Source organism: Sipha flava, unplaced genomic scaffold (assembly GCF_003268045.1).
Source record: "Sipha flava isolate LNK unplaced genomic scaffold, YSA_version1 132_pilon_pilon, whole genome shotgun sequence".
Lineage (NCBI taxonomy): Eukaryota > Metazoa > Arthropoda > Insecta > Hemiptera > Aphididae > Sipha > Sipha flava.
The window spans coordinates 588,920-611,153 of NW_020271758.1; the positions used below are offsets into that span (position 1 = coordinate 588,920).

Here is a 22,234-nt window from a genome sequence, read left to right on the forward strand (position 1 = left end):
AAATATCGGGATCGGTTTATTTTCAAAACCGATATTTGAACCGATACCGCAAAAACTACTTGTGATTATAATATCGGGTATCGGTTTTATCGGTTTGTGATATCGGATTAATTTTAGTATCGGTTCATGGTTTTGCCAAAAAAGTTAATTTTTTTTATGTAATATATTAAAAATCAACTTAGTTTTTACTTGTGATTATAATATCGGGTATCGGTTTTATATCGGTTGTATATATCGGTATATCGGGTATCAGTAAAAAGTGGTATCGGCCCATCCTTAATAATAATAACATATATATTCAGAAGCGTATTACCAGGGTAGAATTTTTGAATACAGTTAGTCATTACTACAAAAAATCATCGAAATGACAAAAAAAAATTATAATAATGACAATAATTAAATTTGACGATTAAAAAAAAAATGTATACCAAATAATAATAATATGTATAATATAATATAATGTATAATGTAAATATATGTAATTAACATAATAATAATGTGATGTATAAAACAATAATTTTTAACCACGTTAATGATTACTAAATGGTAATAAATGTAACTAAATAAAATAAATCTAACCCCTTCAAATGCATAATCATTTTACTGAAATACTTTTTTGAGCCCAAGTGTAGTTCGACCACTACCTTCTTTTTACCCGAGTGCAGTTCGACCATTACCTTTTTTCAATCCAAGTGCAATTCGACCATACCCATACGACCGGTTTCCAATTAAAAATTCATCGTCAGGTATGTATAAAATCAATAAAATAGTGATTGAATATGAAAAAATAAAGAAAGGAATACATTGTGAAAAATTAGACCTTTTACATAAAGATAATTTACTTTAATAGAAGAAATTATTAAAAATGAATTCTTATTAAACATAGATATGCTTAAAAATATAAATATATTAGTTATTATTATTTATTATTATTTAAAAAGTATTCACATAAGATATTATTTTTAAAATAGGTTTTTACATTTAAAATATTATTAAAATTATATTTCTTCATTTCTTTATATATGTGTAATTCATCGAAAATTGAATTAATGTAAAGGTTATTTTAATTACATAATTTTTCTAAGTCTGCACTGATACCTCTTAAAATGTATATTAAGTTTATTTTTTATAACATGTTTTAGTAAAATTTGAATTAGGAACTGTCTTTTATTTCAGAAACGTGTTCTTTATACCTCGGTTTAATATTTATATTTGTCTTACCTACATAAAATGTATCACAATCAAAATTAAGTTTATATATACTAGCATTTTCAAAAAAAGGGAATTTTTTTTGTGAATTTTAAGTTCTATTATTTATATATTTGATTAAATATTATTGGTTTTAAAAGCGATTTATACATAAATAGTATTACTTTTAGAATTTTCGTTTTCGTCAGATATATTTGTGTTTTAATTTTTCTTTAATACTTTTATGGACTTTTTCAATAATATTTAAATTCAAATTATTTTTATGTGATATATTATATATAATATTGAGCTCGTATTGATAATTAAATTTATTTAATTGAATACGTTCAAGATAATTATAATCAGTGTAGAATTTAGAAAAGCACCCTATTATTTACGTACGTCCACGAACATAATATATATTATATTTGTTTCAACGTTTCTTTTAAAATTTATAATAATTATTATTGTACACTAAAAATTTGTTCACCTTTTCGCTAAACGTAAACCAAATTTAATTAATTTTAATAAATTTTCAACGTGAAATAATATTAATTCTATTAATAAAAAAAAGTACTGAATTAAAAAAAAAAAAAAAAAAGGGATTTATCATATCACGAGTAATGTGACGAATCACATTTGGATTACTGTCCAGAGTAATTATTACTAATAAAGATAAGTAAGTATTAAATAATGATGCGCTGCGTTTTCCATCATGGAATTGCACGTAGAAAATTACATATCGCATATTGGTGTACTTTTGTTCGTGTAGGAATTCACGTACCAGTGTATTTTTTTTTCACGTATGAAATCACATGTGTAGTCGTTTATCTACTAAGCTTCGCGTAGGAACTTCCTCCATACAGGCATCATGCGATTTGTCTTTGAATGCGCGCGTTATTCAAATATTATTTCCGCGAACACCAGGTGCAGGCCGCATGTGCAATGTACATTTAGAAAGAAAAAAAAAACCGATTGACCGTATAACGTTATGAGTTCGAAAAACATGTGAAATATTTCGATGCACACGTTTGAAAGGAACCGAAACGATGGTATTCAAACAATATCCAATAAAACGAAAAAAAAAAAAATAATAAAATATCCGGACGACGGAACACTAATGATAGGATAATCCACATATGCCGTTGGCGAACGAATATCACACCGTCATGATAGGTAATGATTTCTCGTCGATGGGGTGGGGAACTATTCGAAAATCGTGGCAGATATATTACTGTGCAAGAAAACCATACAACGTAAATGGTTCTCGTCGATTGGATTCCGTAGACTTGCAGTGGATATACCTATAGTATAGAAAAACATCAATACAGACTTAAGCTTCGCATGCTTTCGTCTGGTACGCGACAAATAACTATACGTCGACGTGCCCATCCAGTCGTACAACTCTTCCGCAATTCTATTAAAGGCTTTATATCGTATTGACCGTCATAACTCAAAAGCATTTCGTGTCGAGCTCTACGAAAAATAAATAATAATAATAACGCTATGAGACAAGTATTATTATTTTCAATGGAACGTCGGCACAAAACATTCTAGAAATATTAGAAAGGATTTTATACTTTTCACGTTTAAAATTCAGACTGGTAAAGCCGACATGTTAAAAAATAAGATAGTATAAGAGAAAAAAATAGACATTGAGGAAACAATTTTTGTGAACGTAATGTGTACTGTTCATATTTTTGTGCGATTTGTTGCATTACGAGAAGCGTGACTTGAAACTCTTAACTCTCGACTTAAAATTTTATTAAGTGCATTTGACGTATCAGTATTTTTTAGCAGAGTAAAAGGTTTAGCTTAATATTTCATAAACAATATTCGCTGGTCCCCATGTACATAATTTGCTAACCATAGGCGTGAACAGACCTCTTTTTTAGGCTATTCAAAAGACTGCCGCGACTCCCTCTCCAATCACCTCTGAAATTTATTTTAATCATTCAAAATTTTGGTGAAAATATAGCACAAATTACTAAAAAGCTGTTTAATTTAAAATCTTAATTTTTTCCTTAAAAAAAAAAGACTGAATAGCCATTTTTTGATTTTTATGATTTTCTTCATAATTAAAATTTTAAATAAATTATGAAAAAGAAAAAAATGAAATATATAAAACTTGAGTAAAAAATGTAAATAGTGTAAATAAACAAAAACATAGTTATGTACTTTAATAAAAAAACAAAATAATTGGAATGTATAACTGAATTTAAAAAAAACTCATGTAAATACCTTATAGAATATAAAAATGTAAACCCAGTAGTAAAAAACAAATGTAAGCTAATAACCTTGTTGTTGATGCTGAATAAAGGAGAACAAAATAAATAAATTAAATTGATAAACAATTACAATTGATCATAACAGAATTTGGCGTTCAGTTAAGATTTTAAAATCATCAATAACGTTTTTTGGATTTAAATTTGCAGCCAGTTCTTGCTCAGTTATTAAAAACATTAATTAAATAATTAATAACATTAATTATTAAAAACTATTCAATCCCTCTTGAACCATAGTACTTCTTAATCACGTTAACGCATTAAATCTGACTAAGCATATACCTTGATTCTAGCGCAATAAAAAAATCATATAGATAATATAAATATGTCATGATTTTTACTTATTTTTGATATTTTTAAAAACAAAGTTCTATGTTCAGGGTACGCAGCTGCGTACCCTACGTACCCCCTGCGCACGCCTATGGTGCTAACCGATAGATTTAATAATAATAATAATAATAATAATGGTGATGATGATACGGAGTAAATGCGTACGTCATACAATATGTTTATATATATATATATATGCTGCGTGTGTGATTGTGTTATCAAGTTTTTAAAAATAAAATCCAAAACATTCATTAATTATTTTTATGTTTATTATACAATAATCGAAATTTTCTTTCTGTTTTGCGATCTTCCGCCACCTTGTCTCTAGCTCGGTCCATTTACTGTTACGAGTGCGACAGCGCCAAGGACCCTCGGTGCAAGGACCCGTTCAACTACACGGCCATGCCTCAAGATCAACCGCCGCTGGTCAGCTGCAACGGGTGCTGCGTTAAAATGGTGCGCTACGTAAGAACGTGTAAGTATACGTACACGCGATACGATCATTGTTTATGATGTAAACTTATTTTACCAACAACCATAGTCACCTGTAAACCTGTAGGCCGTAATTGAATGCGATAATATGTAATCAGACTCGGTGACAGCTGCACGCCACGTCGGGTGATAATTAATTAAATTTAAGAAATGCGATAAGATAAACTTTCTATGTATCCCGGGTTTGTGCATGCATGACATAAAATATAATTTAATATTGTTATGTCGATTTGTCTTGTTATATGGCAACGGATTTCTCAAGAAATCGCACTCGACAGGCGATCCACGAGTTTCACGTTTCGCGCGAGGCCCTGGGCAAATGTCCCGTTTTGCCTCCACCTAATGCCGGCCCTGTCCGGTAAGAAATATACATGTCATTGAATGTAACGACGCAGGACGCAATCGCCCGCGTTGACGATATCGTTCTAACCGTTGACGTTTGTAAATGAGATTAAAAAAATACGCGTCGAAGCATCCGGGTAAAATGTAGACAACGATTATTATTTACGACGTTATTTTTTATCTATCTTCGGTGATACGAAAGCTTCGACGGCCGGAGCCGTCGATATTTCTGCGGGTAACAAATTTATTAAACTATTATAACCTAAATGGGGTTACATATTTATTTTCTTATATTCTAATGACTTCGTTGTTGTTGTTTCCGGCGTCTTATTACCATAGTTGACCATTTTAGGACACTTCTCCTACTATCCTTTGGAGGAAAAAAAAATCTCAACACATGGAGAAAGACACGAGTTATTGTTTCAAGCCAGTCTGGACAGTGTGAGTTCTGGAAATACATACCGAATACTTTCGTTCGATTTGTGTTTGAAATGACGTTCGTCAAAAAACAAAAAATATTTTTGACTCAGTTGTAATACATTAAGGTATCACTGATTAAACGTATCGGCTATCGAATTAAAACTAAACAAAAAAAAAAAAAAACATATTTGTCGACGTACGGCTTCATTTCGTCAACACGCAAAACTGTATCGAACAATATCGAAAGGATAACGGGAGATTAGTTTGTTTTAGTGGAATAACCTTGTTCGTGGTTCTTATCGGCTATACTAAGCTTGTTTAGGCTATACTGTACACGATTGCGTGTGAATCAGATGGTCTGCGTACATCGTTCGAAAGTTACATGGTAAATCCAACGTTGCCATTTTTAAACTGTTGTAGTTAGTGTCCTACGCTTTGGGAAAATATTACAAAACAAAAACATTTGATTACGACTACTGACGGTCTCTTTCGACGCTCATCCCCCATAATACGTGCCTACACCGTATGCAATATACGTACATATTTACGAATATGGTCGAAACGGCAATCCGAAGGCGTACTCTGACGCGCATCCCGTATCCTCGTGAATGCTCGTACGTAATGCATTTTGGAAAACTACCGAAGATGTGGTCTAAAATATGACCACTATGATGCCGACACGAGTCGTTCGAATCAGTGATGGGCTTAATGATCGAGTGTCGGCAACCTTTGATGTGAAACAAGACTAAAATCATATTACAATTTTTATAGCTACTTTTTTACTCATCCCAGGCCTTTTTATTTCGTCTTACCACTGACCCACTTCCTGATAAAGCATGATTTTACAAACGCGACATGCTTAATACAAAAATAAAAACTATTAAAACTATTTTAAACGATTTGAACTGCAAATGTAGTGTCTGTAAACAACTTGTGTAACTTTGTAGACAGTTTTAATTTTTCAAAAAATCATTATGTGTTTGTAAATATAGTCTCGTCGCAAAACAAACATCTTGAAACTACGGTTGATGTACGTCGAAGAAATATTTTTTTATAAATATTTAACGAGGATACAGTCGTTAGAAACATTGGGTAAAATAATAAATGGCCATATTTTAAAATAGTCCTACTCGTGTTTATATTTTCATCTCATTTCCAATGTATTTTTGGTTGAACGAAAAAAAACTAAGATGAAACAAACAATTTAATACTCACAGCAATTCAAAGTTAATCTTCATATTGAAAACCAACGAGTAACATTTTTTTTCTTCGTAATTACATTTACAGTAGCATATCAACGGGAACATTATTAGTCTTATTTGTAAATAAAAAAAAAAAAGTCTAAATCATTGGATACTTTACCGTTAATCGTATATCAAACATTTTTTTACAAATATATAGCAGAAAATATCTAAATAAAGAAAATTATTCTTTTTATTAAAACATTAGTATAACTACAAATCATTTTCAATAAATCATAATCTATTAATATTATTCGAAATAAAAAAACTATTTTAAAGATTTAAATTTCAATAACTTCAATGACTGCTAATATTCTATAATTTCATTAGTTTTTATAATTAATTACTCTTTTATTATTATCTATATATAATCCTTTTATAGACTACATAAATGTGTTGAATAATGTTTGAGAATTAATTTGACGTACACATTGACATTTTTTCGGTACATTTAAAACATAATTGTATTCGAAAAGCATTTACCTAATTTGGTATCACAAAAATAGAAACGTTGAACTGGCTGGCCAACGAAGATCATCGTTGTATCAATATAAATTATGTGATTTCATGCTAAGAATCTAACTATACCCAGAACTGAATAGACATGTTTTATTTTTCATGTATGTTAAATGAATGCATCACAGCCAAAATATGTATTTAGGAATAATATCAAAAACCATAACTGGGAGGAAATATAGGAAATGATTTCAGAACCCGTATATCTCTTATCAAATTTAAAACTTTCGATAAAATCTTATATCAGCCTACTAGTACATGAATACATTGATTAAATATATATATATTAATATATATAATGTATATTTAATATATGATGAATATATGTAGTATTGAGTTATAGAAAATTACTGTCTTTAGATTTAACTGTTATTCTTCTAACCAAATAATGACTTATTAGTCATTATAAAACAAGTTTTCCTTAAAAATTTTATTTCAAAAATCAAACGTCTAGGCCAACTGAATTTCGTGTTTAAAAGCATCAAATAATCTTTTCAAAAAATTATTTATATAAAAATGAAATTTACTTATTTCAATATTTTGAAGGCTCATATGAATACCCGAATTTGAAAAACTTTCGCGTAAAGAAAATAATTCCTAGACTTTGACCTCAGCATTGCAATATATTTTACAATTATATAATATTTAATTTAATTAATGTTGATTATATAATACCTATCATACATTAATTCATTACGTATGTACTCGTATACACCACATTTATTTTGGTTACATTATTTGCTTTATACTCTATTATATGTGTTATTATGCACAAAAAAAAATGTACAGATAATTTTTTTTAATCAAAAGTTAGCCAACGAAGATACTCGATTTATATTTTTATTATAATACTTATACTTCAATAAATCAGGGTTCCGGTGGAGGAAAATAATGAATTCATCAATAATTTCGAGTGATGAAAGAATTAAACAAGACTAATATTGAGTAGATTTTGTATCTTCGTTTTGCCTAACGCATTTCAATTTATTTCGTTTTTAATTTTACCACAGTGAAATTCTACTGCGGCAATGTGACTTTCGATCATTAAGTATTAATTATAATATTACAAAAGTACTTACCATTTTTCATCGGTTCAAAACACTTTTGAAATACCTATAGGTTATTATTAATTAATTATAATTAATTCTTTATTTTATTTAGTTCTCATTTTAATCCGAACACCAACTGTTTTTGAAAACAAATAAGTATTTAGTAGCAGTATTATTGATGTTTTACCTTTGAATTCATATAGTATTATTTATTTTCATTTGATATTTATGTTCTAAATGAGCTTATTGTACGTATTCAAATAATACATCAAATAAATTATAAAACACATAATACAGCTAGTATACAGTATAAAAGGCTTAAAATGCAGTGGTATCGTGACCTACTCATATGATTATATATTAAAAAATTTAATTAAAATAAAATATATAAATGTAAACGTGAGATATAATAATAATCTTGTTGAAGTACCTCCAATGGAGACTCCTTCATTCTGTTTTCTGTATATATAAGTTGTTTATAATAAAAATAAGTAATTAATTAATTTAATTTTAATTTTTCTGTTCCTTAAAACCATAATAGTATTTAATATTGTCAATAATTATTAAATAAAAAAAATTTGTCACCAAAATTATGAAGATATATTTTTATTTATTTTTTTTTTTTTTTTTTTTTTTGTTTCGTTTTGACTAGAAAAATATATGTTCACCTTACCCTAAAATATGAAACTCAATAATCAGCTAGAGACCAGGAACAGTTATAAACAAAAACAACATATTTTGTCAAAATTATTTGTTTTCATACTGTTCGTTAAGTCCAAAAGCCCGTGCCAAACATCAGGGTTTAACTGTTTGAAAAAAAAATGTGCAATAGTCGTAATCTTTTTTTTTTTTGTATAAACGTTGACAAGTAACTGTGATGTGTGCTACTCATGTTTTCAATCGGATTATTTTCTGTTTTCCTCATCCTACTGTTTATTATGTATATAATCATTCTATTTATATGGTAGATTGATATTTGTCTGAATTAAAAAAAATAAATAAAAAAATATAGTACAACCACCACGGTGAATTTTAATCCAAGTCTGCGTTTGGCACACTTCATTAAAAAAAGTTTATCCATCTCTGTGTTATAAATTTATAAAACATATCTATGCACGAGCAGAGGAAAAAAAACAATTAAAATCTATTTTTGAAAACAGCGATATCGTTTAATTATGTGATCGTTTTGAACAAGCGATTCCTGTGCTGTGCATAACATGCAACGCTTGGCTCTTTTTTTAATTACTATTATTCATTATCATAACTTTTTTGATCAAAGACTAAATGTTGACCCAGACAGTTATGTATATATTTTTTCATACGCATGGTATCAAACAATAATTAAAGTATGGCATTTGAATGTATTTTTTTAAGATAATTTTTTTTTAAAAAAAAGATTCCGTTTTCAAGGCGTATATATTACTATTGAACGCACTGCAGACGCTGGAAATGACTACTGTTGTTTCTTCTATTGATAAAATATAATCCGAATGAGGTCTAATGATTATTTCATGAACGAATAGGAAAATATTAAAGAATAAAAATAATAAACTAAGCGCATTTCACTCTCGAGCATTCATTTCTGTTGATCACACGTGCGAGTAATGTGCATCGAACGCATAATTTCGGTTGTAGGAACCCTAATCGGACGTATTTCGAATATTTTTTGGTACTATCATTATCGATTCGACAACACTTGAACTAGTATTTCCGTCAAGCCTTGATCCCCGTAGAGAATCACACCCACTAGAAAATGATCTTATACGTGTGATTTCATGAGACCGTTTTAGCATAAACTAGATTCCAAATCTAGACAAACGTCTCCATGATGAAGATTCGAAGTCTACGGGACAGACCTCTTTAGCTAGCGAAACTGTTATTCTAATAATACGCAATGCGCGTGAACAGCAGTTCCAACACTGCGTATATTTTTCAATAAGACTGCAAACTCTAAGAACAATAGTTTTCGACGTCCGAAGTCCCGCGACTATTGTTTTACGAGGGATGATCAGTGGGAGTAGATGAAAAAAGAATGAACATAAAAATAAATAATCATAAAACACACATGTATGTGGACCATTTTGTATAGATCGAATTGGATTAAATGTTCAGAAATGTGTTAAAAATAACAATTAACTGTTACATTTATATCTAACACTACTGCACCAATTACAAATTAGATTCCTGAAAATACGGCTCTTATTGGTCAAAATCATTTTTAATTTCCCAAACGAATGGCGCTGGGAGAGTTTTTCTAGCTCTAGGCATCTTATAACAATTTTATCGCCTCTTATTTTCCGAATTACCACGTCATCGCTTAAGATTCTTATAGAATAAACCGTATACCCGTGTATAAGCTATTATTATTATTGTTTTTAATTTCGATTTTCGAGCTTATCTTTACGAATGTCTCCAACGACGATACTATATTAAGATAATACGCGTCACGGGCGTGGTATTAGTACAGTATAAAATATTAATTTTTTTGACTGTGTTGCGAAATTACTGAGAAATAAGAGTTAACCCATCGAACGACGTAATAAAAATCATCTGTAATTAATGTCCCCACTGACGTTGGCGTCAATTCGAGGCAAAAACAACAAAACTTAAGATATAAAACTAAAAGGACACATGGCCAAGTTATATCCTATATCCGCGGTTCCAAACCTTTTTTTTCTTCCGTATCCCTAAAATAAATATTTTACTAGATTGAACCCCTCATTATAACTTTTAAACTTTTTTCACAAAAACACTCTAAAAATACTAAAATAAAAAAAATAACAATAATATAATATAATATAATAATTTAAATATTTTTATATTTTGTAATACGACACAAAAAAATAAATAAATAAAATTAATTATTTTACTTATATAACAAATAAAAAAATTTTAATATAAAAATGCAGTGAGATCTTTATTGATCTTATTTCAAATAATATAACCTTTTATAATCAGATTCAAATGATGCAAGATATAATCTAAAATCTGGAGCTACGTTCAGTTTATTTCTATATTTATTATTATATACATACAGTATTCTGTATTCCATTTCTATAAGTTGATGGTTTTCATTTTTAATAGCATATATTGCATATTTCTGAAACGAATCTCTTTAAATAAATCAAATTCAAAATTTCTTACCAATACTTACATTTTTTTCACGTATCCCTTAAGATCATCTCGCATACCCCTAAAAAGACACCTATAGTTACATTCAAGGGACCGGTAAAATCTAACGTAGAACGTAATATTATTCTTTATATTTCTTGTAACTAAATCGTAATCTAAATATCCAACAAAAATTAAAATATTAAAAATATTAAATGCGTTAGTAATAATTGCATAGTTTGATATGTTTGGTTCGACTTTTAAAGATTATTTTCTTTTTTTCTTCGCGGCTCTAAATCTCATTTTGAAAAATATAAACAGTAAAAATATTTTTCAAAAATGATCTAAAAAACAACCGTCATAGTATCCGTCTGATAATTCATATACGTAATTTCATAGTAACCGACACAAAATTGGTACTGATGCTTTTCCAGGCCCTTTGGTGCAAGGTCGTTAAGTCCGATATGACATTTCGACCGTTGTCATTACATACAAACGATTTCTACGCGGATATCAGTACAATCGGATGAGTGACGCAAGTGGACGGATTGGCGGAACGGGTCAGACAGCCGATGTGCGCTGTAATGGAACTCCCTTTGGTGACATATCGGTTTGGTTATGCAATTATGATAATCATGAAATCAACGTGATAATTTTATGCAATTCCCGCAGCCGGGTTTAATCGAATTTTCGAATAACCCGAAATCACTGAGAAAGTTTGAGGGATATTATTATTTTTTGCCCTGTCCTCGGAATCGGTTGACAGGCGGCCGGAGTGCTGACGATTCCCGGTATCACAATAAACCGACTTTCTAATCGATATAGTTGCACGGATTATGATATCGCACTTCGGAGCGTTTTTAAATAATTTCGTCAAAAGCATTCGCAGCGCATTAAAATGTTATCCGTCTTTTTTTTTTTTTCCGACGATGTTCGCGCGTATAATAGATCTTGAAAACCGTTCGAACCGAAATTAACTTATAATTACATTTTCCCAACTTTGAACTTATCTGACGTGTACGCGTTGGGATTTATACGTCAGATTTAGGTAGCACACGAAATGAGTTGTATTCGACTGATTTGGACGTTCGTGTATCTGCAAATCAAAATTTTTCGTTCAATATTTTCTTCTTGAAAACTCGCGGTGTTTATTTTCAGGGAGGAAAAAAAATTATAAAACCATAAGGGACCAAACAAAGCTAAAACAACGTATCAGCATTCAAAATCAAATCGTCTGTTCGTGAATCGGACTCGGTCGCTACAACATTTAGTATTACACTTTGCGCCTACATCGTCATATTGGATGATGGCTAAAATGATATAATACTTGGCGAGCCTACTGCGCAGTTACTGCCACCATTTGATTCGTAAATTACTCGAACACATAATGTTATAGTCAATTGATGTAACACTTGTTACTGCGATCGCGACACTTTAACAAAGGCGTTTGCTCTCAGACCCTCATCCACTGTAGTAGTTCGAGTTTACCGGTCATAAACAATAATTATATGTTATAAAACGAATCGAAATCAAAGCCGAAACGGACACGCGTGTCATTTAGTTTTATCCTGATTCGTAACATACATTCGTTAACATGTGCACACGCATTGTCTATATTTTATATAACGTGTGTAAGCAAGAAGCAGCGATTTTCTTTGTACAGAAGACGGTTGCGAAACCATCAATACAGGTGCCAGTAACCTTAATACGTTCAAACCAGGGCTCGACGTGTGTTCGTACCTCATATTTTTGTTTTCGGTTCTTCGCATCGCACTATCACTGGGTATTAAGAAATAATTTCTGCCCCCGACAAGCGCCCCCGGTATCTATGCAATTACTACTGCTGTATGCCGTCATCGGTTTATTTTATATGCATAATAAACAAAAAAAAAAAAAAACGATTGGATAATAATTATACCGAGGAAAAGACGTTGTTACATTTACTCGAATACTTATTTATTGTTCCGCCCTCGTCGAGCATATTTGCGCCTTACTTGTTGAAACACTCATGTAAATCGTGTTCTGCGAACACGTATTTTTGCCGTACTTCACAGCCCACTTGATACGAATCGTCAAACAGAAATAAGTTTTATGTTGTTTTGTCAGTAACGATAAAGCCCTATCGAAGCTAATGTTTTCACTGTGCGAGAACTTTTCGCAAGTACCCCGAGATCAAGATCGCTTCGCAAGATTCGTCTGTTCAAATATGATTATTGTTACGCAAACAATCGTCAACATCAATTCGTTACATTGTCATCACGGCGAATAGCTAACGCTGGTGACGAGGAGATGTATACATATTCATTGTATCAACACAATTATCTTGTCACGCAGAAGAAACCCATTGTAGGTTCAATATCACAATGATGTTCGTTAATAACGTCGGATGATCGGCGCAAATTTGTTTTTACTTTTTTTTTTTTTTTTGCAAACTATATCGTAAGCTCTACATTCGTAACTATTAAGGACGGAGAAAAAATATATGCTAAATACTGCAGATTCCACGAGCAGCACATATAACGTGTTCTGAAACGGTAACCAAACGACGTACATACGCGGTTCGTTGTGTTCGATTAACATGTTCACCGATTGTTGTTGAATAAAAAACGCTTTGTACAAGAATTCCCCGCCCCACCGCACTCACTCACAGGATATTACGATGTCATTGTCAACGAGTGCAGTCGTTATTATTTCGTCCTTTAATACGACGGAAAAATACACCGCGCGACCGCCCAATGTTTTGTCAGCGAATTCCGTCCACTATTGTTCGCCACTTGTCGTATAGTTGTCGAGTTCTCGTCGGTTGTCATTACGCACAGGACCGTCTCAGACCCTGCAGGTGCCCACGGGCAATGTCCGTCATTCGTGTGTCCCCGGTCAAACGGGGCCCTGAGCGCGTTTGATCCACGTGCCCGTAAAGTCTACGCACATTTTGCCGCCGTTGTCAAGTTTCCGAACACGTATCGACAGTTAGACAATATTCCGTTTCCGTAGTCTGTCTTGATCAGGTTTCGCAGCGCGTTGTACCCACTCGTGATAATGTGACGTATTATTGTAAGGGATGCATTTTTCTGTCACGAGGACGACAGCACGTACAAAATATTATTTATTTTTTTCGCCTAGAACACTGTCCTTTGAGTATGCTTCCGTTGCTCTGAATTGTGTTGTTCTAAACATAATATTTCAATTCCATTGTAGAACGATTTGACACGTACCGAGAATCGAATGTATAACCAACTATATAACATATATATATATAACTTACATTATGTTAACAAAATAAAAATAAATGTTGCAAACAACATAACAGAAAGTAATCGTTCAATATCGGCCAAAAGTCCAAAACAATTACTTTTTGGCGAAAAATAAAACCATTACCTACTCTCTTCCGTCGTCGTGCGTTAACAAAACTTATTTTGTGTTGTATTGCGAAAGGGATCAGCAACTGTGATATTCACTATCTGTCTATCGCACGCGCAAACTTAATATTCCCTAGGTATACGGATCCATCGATTTTGACGCGATAAAGTTTTTGAAAACCTATTCGAATTCGTCACCGTGTGTACATCTCACGTTTCCATTATTTTTTCGGTACAGTTTATAGAGCCCATTGGAATCGGTTTCGATTTACTATGATTAAAGTTAATAACACTATTGCGGAGAGGGAAAAAATATGAACAATTCGTTCTCGGATAGGCTCGACGACGAAATCGCTTTTGAAAATCCTTCGGTCGCATCAACGGATCGTTTGGTATACGTTGGAAAAAAAGTTCCTATATGTTGCAACGGACGAAAAGTTACAGTTTCCGATCAGCTCAACTACGATCACGTCCGTTGCAATGGGCAAATGAAACGGCACACGGCGCACCACCTTTTCGTGTTTAAAACGCCGCGTTACGGTATAATTCGGCTAAAAAAAAGCTTTATTTAGTATAAACTACATACTAGTTTCGGACGAATTTATTCAGGCCAATATTGTAATGTTTCATAACAGTTATGAACAAAGGTTTTGGCACCAAAATATCAATTGCGAACATCGAGGTGATAAAAACCATTCGAACACAAACAAAAATATTTCCAATAGTTAGAACAGTTGTTTGAAATAGTCTATATTAATTTTAACATATTAATTTAATTATTTGATTATTGAAACGTTCAGTTATTGATAAATTCTTGACGAATACCTGTTTTTCGGCAGTTTTTTTTTTTATGCTCACTTTTAACGCCTACAACCAACGCCGGCCCAAGCAAATAATCAAAATTATTAATCGAAAAAAAATCAAAATTTGCTACCTCTAAAAAAAAAATTGAGTTCTTATTTTAACTTAGCCCCTCTCCCTATTTTTTATGTGACATTTCTACTTAAAAAAAATTTTAATTTTTTATTTTATGGATAAAATTATATGTAAAAAGACTTAAAAATGATTTCTATAACTATTGCTCAAAATCCATCACTACCGCATCTACCAGATATGTGGTTATTTATATTTTTTGAATAATTGAAAATGCCCAGCGTAGGCCGTAATATAAAGTAATATAATAACTTTAGACAATATTATTTTATTATATAGGAAAGTAGTTTTCACGAAATAAATATTTTTTTTTTAATATTTTTCTTATAAAACACCAATAGAACTAAAAAAATGTTCGAGTCAATTTTAAAAATGCCGCCCCTACTAAAGTGCCACTCTAGGCAGATGCTTGGCTCCGCCTTTAAGGCGAGCTAATGGCTCGCCATAATGTTATTTAAAAAAAACAATATAATAAAATAAAAATAAGCTCTTTTGTATAGTTAAACAAATCATAAATTAGGGAAGTATAATGTTCTCATTAATATACTCAAGAAAGTATGGAAATTAAAATTTAGATGGCTGAAGATACTTCAGAAGACTTGACTAGTAGCATGTAAATAAATCACAGGCGATTAGAATTATTACTTATTAGACGGATATTATCATAAAAATAGCTGCTATCAATAATAATGCGCCGGTTTTGTCGTTACTACATATATTTATTAAACATATAATATTAAACATATCTGTGGTCGTAACCTATTTATAAGCAGCTGATAAACTATACCACGTTAAATAGGAACGCCCAAGATTGTACCGAAACGATATCAAACAATATCAACTGATTAAATTACATTTGACGGTCACTATCTCAAACGTAAAAAAAAATATTTTTCAATATTTCATAAAGCATAAAATTTTCAATTATGAAATATTTCAAATTTACAACCCTAGTCATATCAAAAGCATCGGTACGATCATAGCGCTGATAAATATCCAATCCAATAATTTGGATATCAAAAATAAGGATCCATGAGCAGTGCGTTATATTCGTGTCTGCGATTAATATTTTTATATTTCATTCGCGACTCGCATGGTTTCCGTTACTTTGTCCACAATCAAGAGACAAAGTGTAATTCCAGACCGTTCGACCCGTACGCCGTCCCACGGTTTTATAGAAAAAATACAGCCGTGCACCGTCCGTAACAGATCGTAAGTTAGCGCAGGGCTGGCTAACACAACAACCAGGGGCCGGAAATTCGTTTGAAATAGCCCTGGCTCGGTTAATTAAGAGGCACGAATTTTTTTTTTTTAATTCCACGCAGTACTGGTTAAATAAAAATTTAATTTTTAATTTAATTTAAAATTTTGGATCTTACAAAATTATTTTTTACATACATCTTTAGCATTACTATCCGATAATTAAAATAAACAGTTTTAATAATAACTATCTATTATTAATAAATAAGATCGTGCTTATTAAATTTTTTATTTGCAAGAAAAATTAATTAATTATTATATTATTTCTATTTTTTCAAAATAATTGTAATATTATCACTGCATATAACATCTAAAACTTAATATATATATATTATATTTCTTAATGACTTTTGTCCCGTAAATTCGTAAATAGAATACAGGTATTATAAAATAGAAAAATAAATATAATTTTCCGTTTTCACAGGGCCCCTTAAATGAGTGAGGCCCTAAGGTGGGCACCTACTCCGATTAATGAGTAATCCGATATATTTTTAAATTTTACTTAGAATAAACAAGAGTCCAACAACAATCATAACCATTGGCGGAAATTTGGAGTAATTATAGGGGAGGGCTGAGTTGTCTATACACATTGGACTTACTAATGACACTTGCAAATATTAATTCAAAATTATGGATTGCATCAATAAAACTTTACTTGCAAAATAGTTAAAAAAATATTTAACAACAGTAATATTAGTGTGCGTCAGTATTGTCCGTGACTTTTGTACTATACGTGGCCATATGAGCCGGCCTATTTATGTTAAAAATGTCAAAAAACATTTTAACCATAATGTAATATTTATAAAAAGTATTATAATAACTAATACTATTATAATTTACAATAAAAACTAAACTTATAATAACGATTAGATTGAAACACTTTACACTAAATCAAAAAAAAATAACGAAAAATAAAATTCAAGTCTAACTATAATCCGAATTAAATATAAAATATCCACGTCAACAAGTATAGTCAAAAATCCACGCTAATTTTAGTCGGTACTTGATACTAAATAGCAGTCAAGTGTAAATATATGAATACGATGGAACCACGGACACGGATAGAATTATATTTAGTTCATGATAAAAAATATTGTATAAAACAAGCCAAAACGTTCGAAACAATAACGTAAATAATATATTATTGGATTTCCGTCGAATTCACAACTCAATTTGCTGAGTGATTGGATGAACGTAAATACAATTTATTATACACCCAAATTATTTGGTTAATGTTGTTCAAGAAATCACAAAGTTATAAATTTTACGAGGTATCAAAAGTTAAAATTTTTCTGTTTTATGTGACCCGTTTTCAGTTTAAAAATTGTCAAGAAATTTCACAATTATACATGTGAGTTTTTGACAATACATTATGTGGTTGTTGAAACCGGACGACAAGAGGGGCTAAGACGTGTACTTTGAACTTTTAGGGAATTCAGTCCCCTCAAGCCCCGTCCGGATTACCAACTATGATCAGTGATTTACGAAATAAATTAAATTCGAATACAGTTAAAGTGTAAATATCGAAAACGATAAGCACCCGTTTCGTTACAAATACGTTAAACAAATGTTGGTAATACGATTTTCATAATATCGCTTTTGAACAGCAACAAATACATTGTAAAAGATTTTTGCACTTTTTCTTTTTTTTTTTTTTTTTTGAGAATTTTTCGCTGTTTTCTAGAGCATCCCTGGTAACGTAAAAGCGCTCGCGTCATCGGCGCGAGAACGGTGGCCGCGGCACGAGAAGGTCTCGACCGCCACGAACATCCGCGTCGCTTCGCTCGAGTCGATCCGTACACCCCATCCGGCCGAACGAACGACCGCCACCCCACGGCCGGATGCGCTGGACGAAACGTGTGCGACGGGGTCGAGGTTTCGCGTGCAGCTCGCGGCCCCGGCGGGTGGTAGCTGCGTAGCGACGCGCCCGGCGATGGTGGCGGGGAAGGCTTTGTCCGGGCCCGGCGGCCTCGAGCTCTGCTGCGGACGGGCGAGAAGAAGCCGCCGCGGGTCTGTGTGCTCGCCGCCCCCGCACCACCCGACGTGTGCCGCACGCGCGACGGTGCGTTTTCCGAGCGTTCAGATGCCTACGGCAGGGTAACCACCCGGCGAAAACATTTCGCAGCCCCGTCTAGTAGTGCGCAACCGCCGGGGGCCGCCAATAATCCGGCGCAGCGATTCCGAGCGTTTTTAGTATTACGAACAGCCGATCTCGTAAAGCGAAAAATCATCGAGTAATACCTTAGTATAACCTCGGTTATTACCTACAGTTTATTTATTAAAAAGGAATTATCCGTAAAAAAAAAAAATAATAATAATATTCAGTTTATCCATGGGTTAAACAGTTCAACGTGATTTTTGACATTGCTTATCCCCCACGAGAGAATCAACGACTGGATCTCAAAACTGAAAAGTTTTAGCCTTAAATCGCTTTCGAAATTGAGTTTATTAAACTTTAAAAAATTAAAGTGAAAAAAACTCGTTCGCACACACACACAGTTTTTCGAGATATAGCCATCAAGTTTCCAAGTGCGATTTCAGGAATAGTCTTGCCGAATATTTAACCGGAATGGTAATAATGGTATTAAACGGATGGTCTGGTTTTAAAAAACGATTTTAGAGTCAGATCGCACGAAAGTTCAATCAACAAATCTCCTTCGCTAATATTTCATATTTTAAAAATATACTTTAATATTATATGGTTCACGGCCCTATACCATCCTGCTCACGGCCCATGGAGTAGGGAAACATTGATCTAGCGTACCGAACGAAAAACGTACACATTATATGCATTGTTTTCATATGCATGTTTTTATACATTGATCTAATTTTTTTTTCACGTTACGGGACTGAATATTTGGTTTTACGAATAGGCGAGCACGCGTCAGATGCTTACACGACGTTGGTAAGAAGCGGCGGTCGTCTCGTCGAAATAGATTGATTTGAGGGTCGTGGATCGAAAAAGGTTGCGCACCGCTGACGATGGTCGTTTTGAAATACAGAGCGAAACACTATTCATCGGCAGAAAAGGCTTTTTCTTTTAAAAACTATGTAAAGAGAAATAAATTAGGCGACGTGCGACAAACTCGTACGTAACACAAATACCGTCGACGATTAGCTTTTTCTACCAGTTAAGTATTCTCAACAATCTTGCGGAGCGAAAACGTGAGACGCCGCCGTCGACCCGTCATTGCCGCGAAAATGTTTCGAAAAAAATACGCCGCCGCACGCACGCACGGACCATAATAGAGTGAAAAAAAAAATTAAAAATACTCCCGAACGGCCCGGGCCTAAAAAATGGAAAATAGAATACGACACGTCGCGAAAAATCCCCCCGCAAAAAAAAAAAAAACCGAAATCACCGTTTTTCTCTAGTTCGTTTTTTCCCGCAGCGTACGAGAGCATCAAGAGGACGTGCACGTCGCAGCTGCAAATCAACCTGTTCATGGTGGACCACGTGTGCATGATGGAGGGCACGGGCACGGGGCACATGTGCTTCTGCGAGGAGGACAACTGCAACGCGGCGCCCGGGCCCGAACGGACCGGCGGGGTGCTGGTGGCCGCCGCGCTCGCCGCGTACCTGCTGCGACAGCGATAGAGCCCCCCCACCAGGGACGAGCCTGCGAACATCCAACGAGTACCTTTCGCGGCTATATCGTTATCATCATTATTATTATTTATTATTTATTACTATTGTTGTTGTTATAAGTGTTTTTTTTTTCCCTCGCCCACCACCCAAAGAGAGTAACCCGCGTTCGTTGTCGTCGAGTTTTGAAAAAAGTAACGTTCAACGGTCGGAAACCTGCACTGTACGTACCTACACCGGCGGCGTGGCCGAAAAATATTTTGGGGACGGAGGATTTTATGTTTTCAATCATCTCTCTCCCGATCGAGTACCGATGTTCTAACTTTAACGGGGCCAGTTGTAACGTGCGATTCGGTTTGTTGAAACCGTGAACGGTTCTTGACATGATACGAACATTACACATTTCTCGTTTACGTGTCTAAAGATCGTCGAATTTATCTTACAAAACAAAAAAAGTCATTTCGGGGGAGTGGAGGTTCTTACCCGTAACCCCCACACCCCGCCACCGGCTACGCTACTGGTTCATATGTGTACGTCGAGTTCGCGTTTTTTTTTTTTTTTTACAACGCGTACACGTATTTCTGTACCGCAATTGTATCACATTAAAATTGTTTATAATCATTTTTCTCGCAGCAGGTCACCGATTTCCACATTTGGTTCGTAGAAAAAATTCGTTTTCGATGTTAAAAATAACGTCGACCATCAATTTTGATTCGATTTCGAAAAGTCCTAATCATGATTTCGGTTTTCCGATTTTTACAAAAAGATGATGCGGTTACTTGCAGCAGTTTACCAGAGAGAATCGGGTTTAATATCGAACCAATAAAGTACTGTATAATATGATTATTACATCAACAATAATTCGTTTAAAGTATAAACAGTTTTTTGATAGATTTTAATAAAAAAAAATCATCTTTCCATAAAATTTAATATTTTTAATTTGAACACTAATAATGATTTCTTGAGCAAGGATTTTAGATTTAAATTTTAAAATACACTCCTTAAGGATTTTTACCAGTTCTAGAATTTCGCCCCTCCCCCTTCAAGAATACAAGTTACAATTTAAGGTGGTGACTCTTAAAATGAATAGCGCTCAATTCAAAAATATTATAATTCTAAAACTACTGCGTTACAATTAATTATGTTCATTGTAATTGAGTGCATGTGTAATTCACATACATCTCATAGGGTAAATCATAATTTGTGTCCCTTATTTGTTTGTATTCTATATCGGGGACTTAGATAAAATGTGTACTCGTTATATCATTAAGCGGTCTATTTTATTTGTAAGTTGAATACATAAATTTATAATTATATCATATAAATAAATATATATATGTATAAGATAAATAATTAATAACAATGTTAATATTCACAATGAAAAAAAAATAATTATTATAATTATCAATAGTAAGTCAATATTCAAATACAGTTACATTTATTAACGTAAAATTGTATTAGTAAGGTGAGTAACTATATGAGTTTACCAACACTGGAGTTAACTGAAGTCATAAAAAATATACATATTATAAACAATTTATGGCAATAAAAAAAAAAAAAAAACATTTACAAGTACTTTTATAATATTGCAGGAAACAGAACTAAAAATTTACTTTACGGCACAGTTGATATGGCAAAACATGCGATAGAAAACATTGCTGGCAGTAACAATAATTTTACTATAGATAATAAGTACTAATTTTAAGAATAAATAAATTGTTATAACATGTAATATAAAACAACAATTATAGATTTTAAACAGTCCATAATTTAATATTTTATAGTAAATATATATATTTAATTCATTATTAGGTTAAAATAAAATACAAAAATATATAACTCACATTTTGTGTGAAATAAATAATTTAACTAATATGATGAAACTAAATTTAAACATTAAAAAAAAAAAACAACATAGCAATGGGTAAAAAAAATTCCATTAGTAATTTAGACTCATTTGAGTAAGAAAATCAATAAATCCACTTTTTTTTTAAATAACTTAAACAACAATAATTTAAATAGTAATCAGTAAAAACAATACATGGAGCCTCTTTACCATCAAACATACAGACAATTTTACCTAAAAACATAATGATAAAAGTGTTTGGATATTAACCAGAAA

The 22,234-nt window shown here is 32.4% G+C and overlaps 1 protein-coding gene across 4 annotated transcripts in view; it reads left to right on the forward strand.

Moving 5' to 3' along the window:
- LOC112694677 (protein quiver) overlaps positions 1–21,439 on the forward strand; it is a 41,734-nt gene extending 20,295 nt beyond the window's left edge. For 2 of the 4 annotated variants that reach the window (XM_025570227.1, XM_025570224.1), the window contains 2 exons: positions 4,132–4,278; positions 19,919–21,439. In XM_025570227.1, coding sequence (XP_025426012.1) covers positions 4,132–4,278; positions 19,919–20,124 — 353 coding nt within the window. In that variant the 3' untranslated portion in view covers positions 20,125–21,439. The remainder of the gene's footprint in view (positions 1–4,131; positions 4,279–19,918) is intronic. The other 2 variants (XM_025570225.1, XM_025570226.1) reach the window with 1 other exon arrangement.
- The last annotated feature ends 795 nt before the right edge of the window (positions 21,440–22,234 follow it).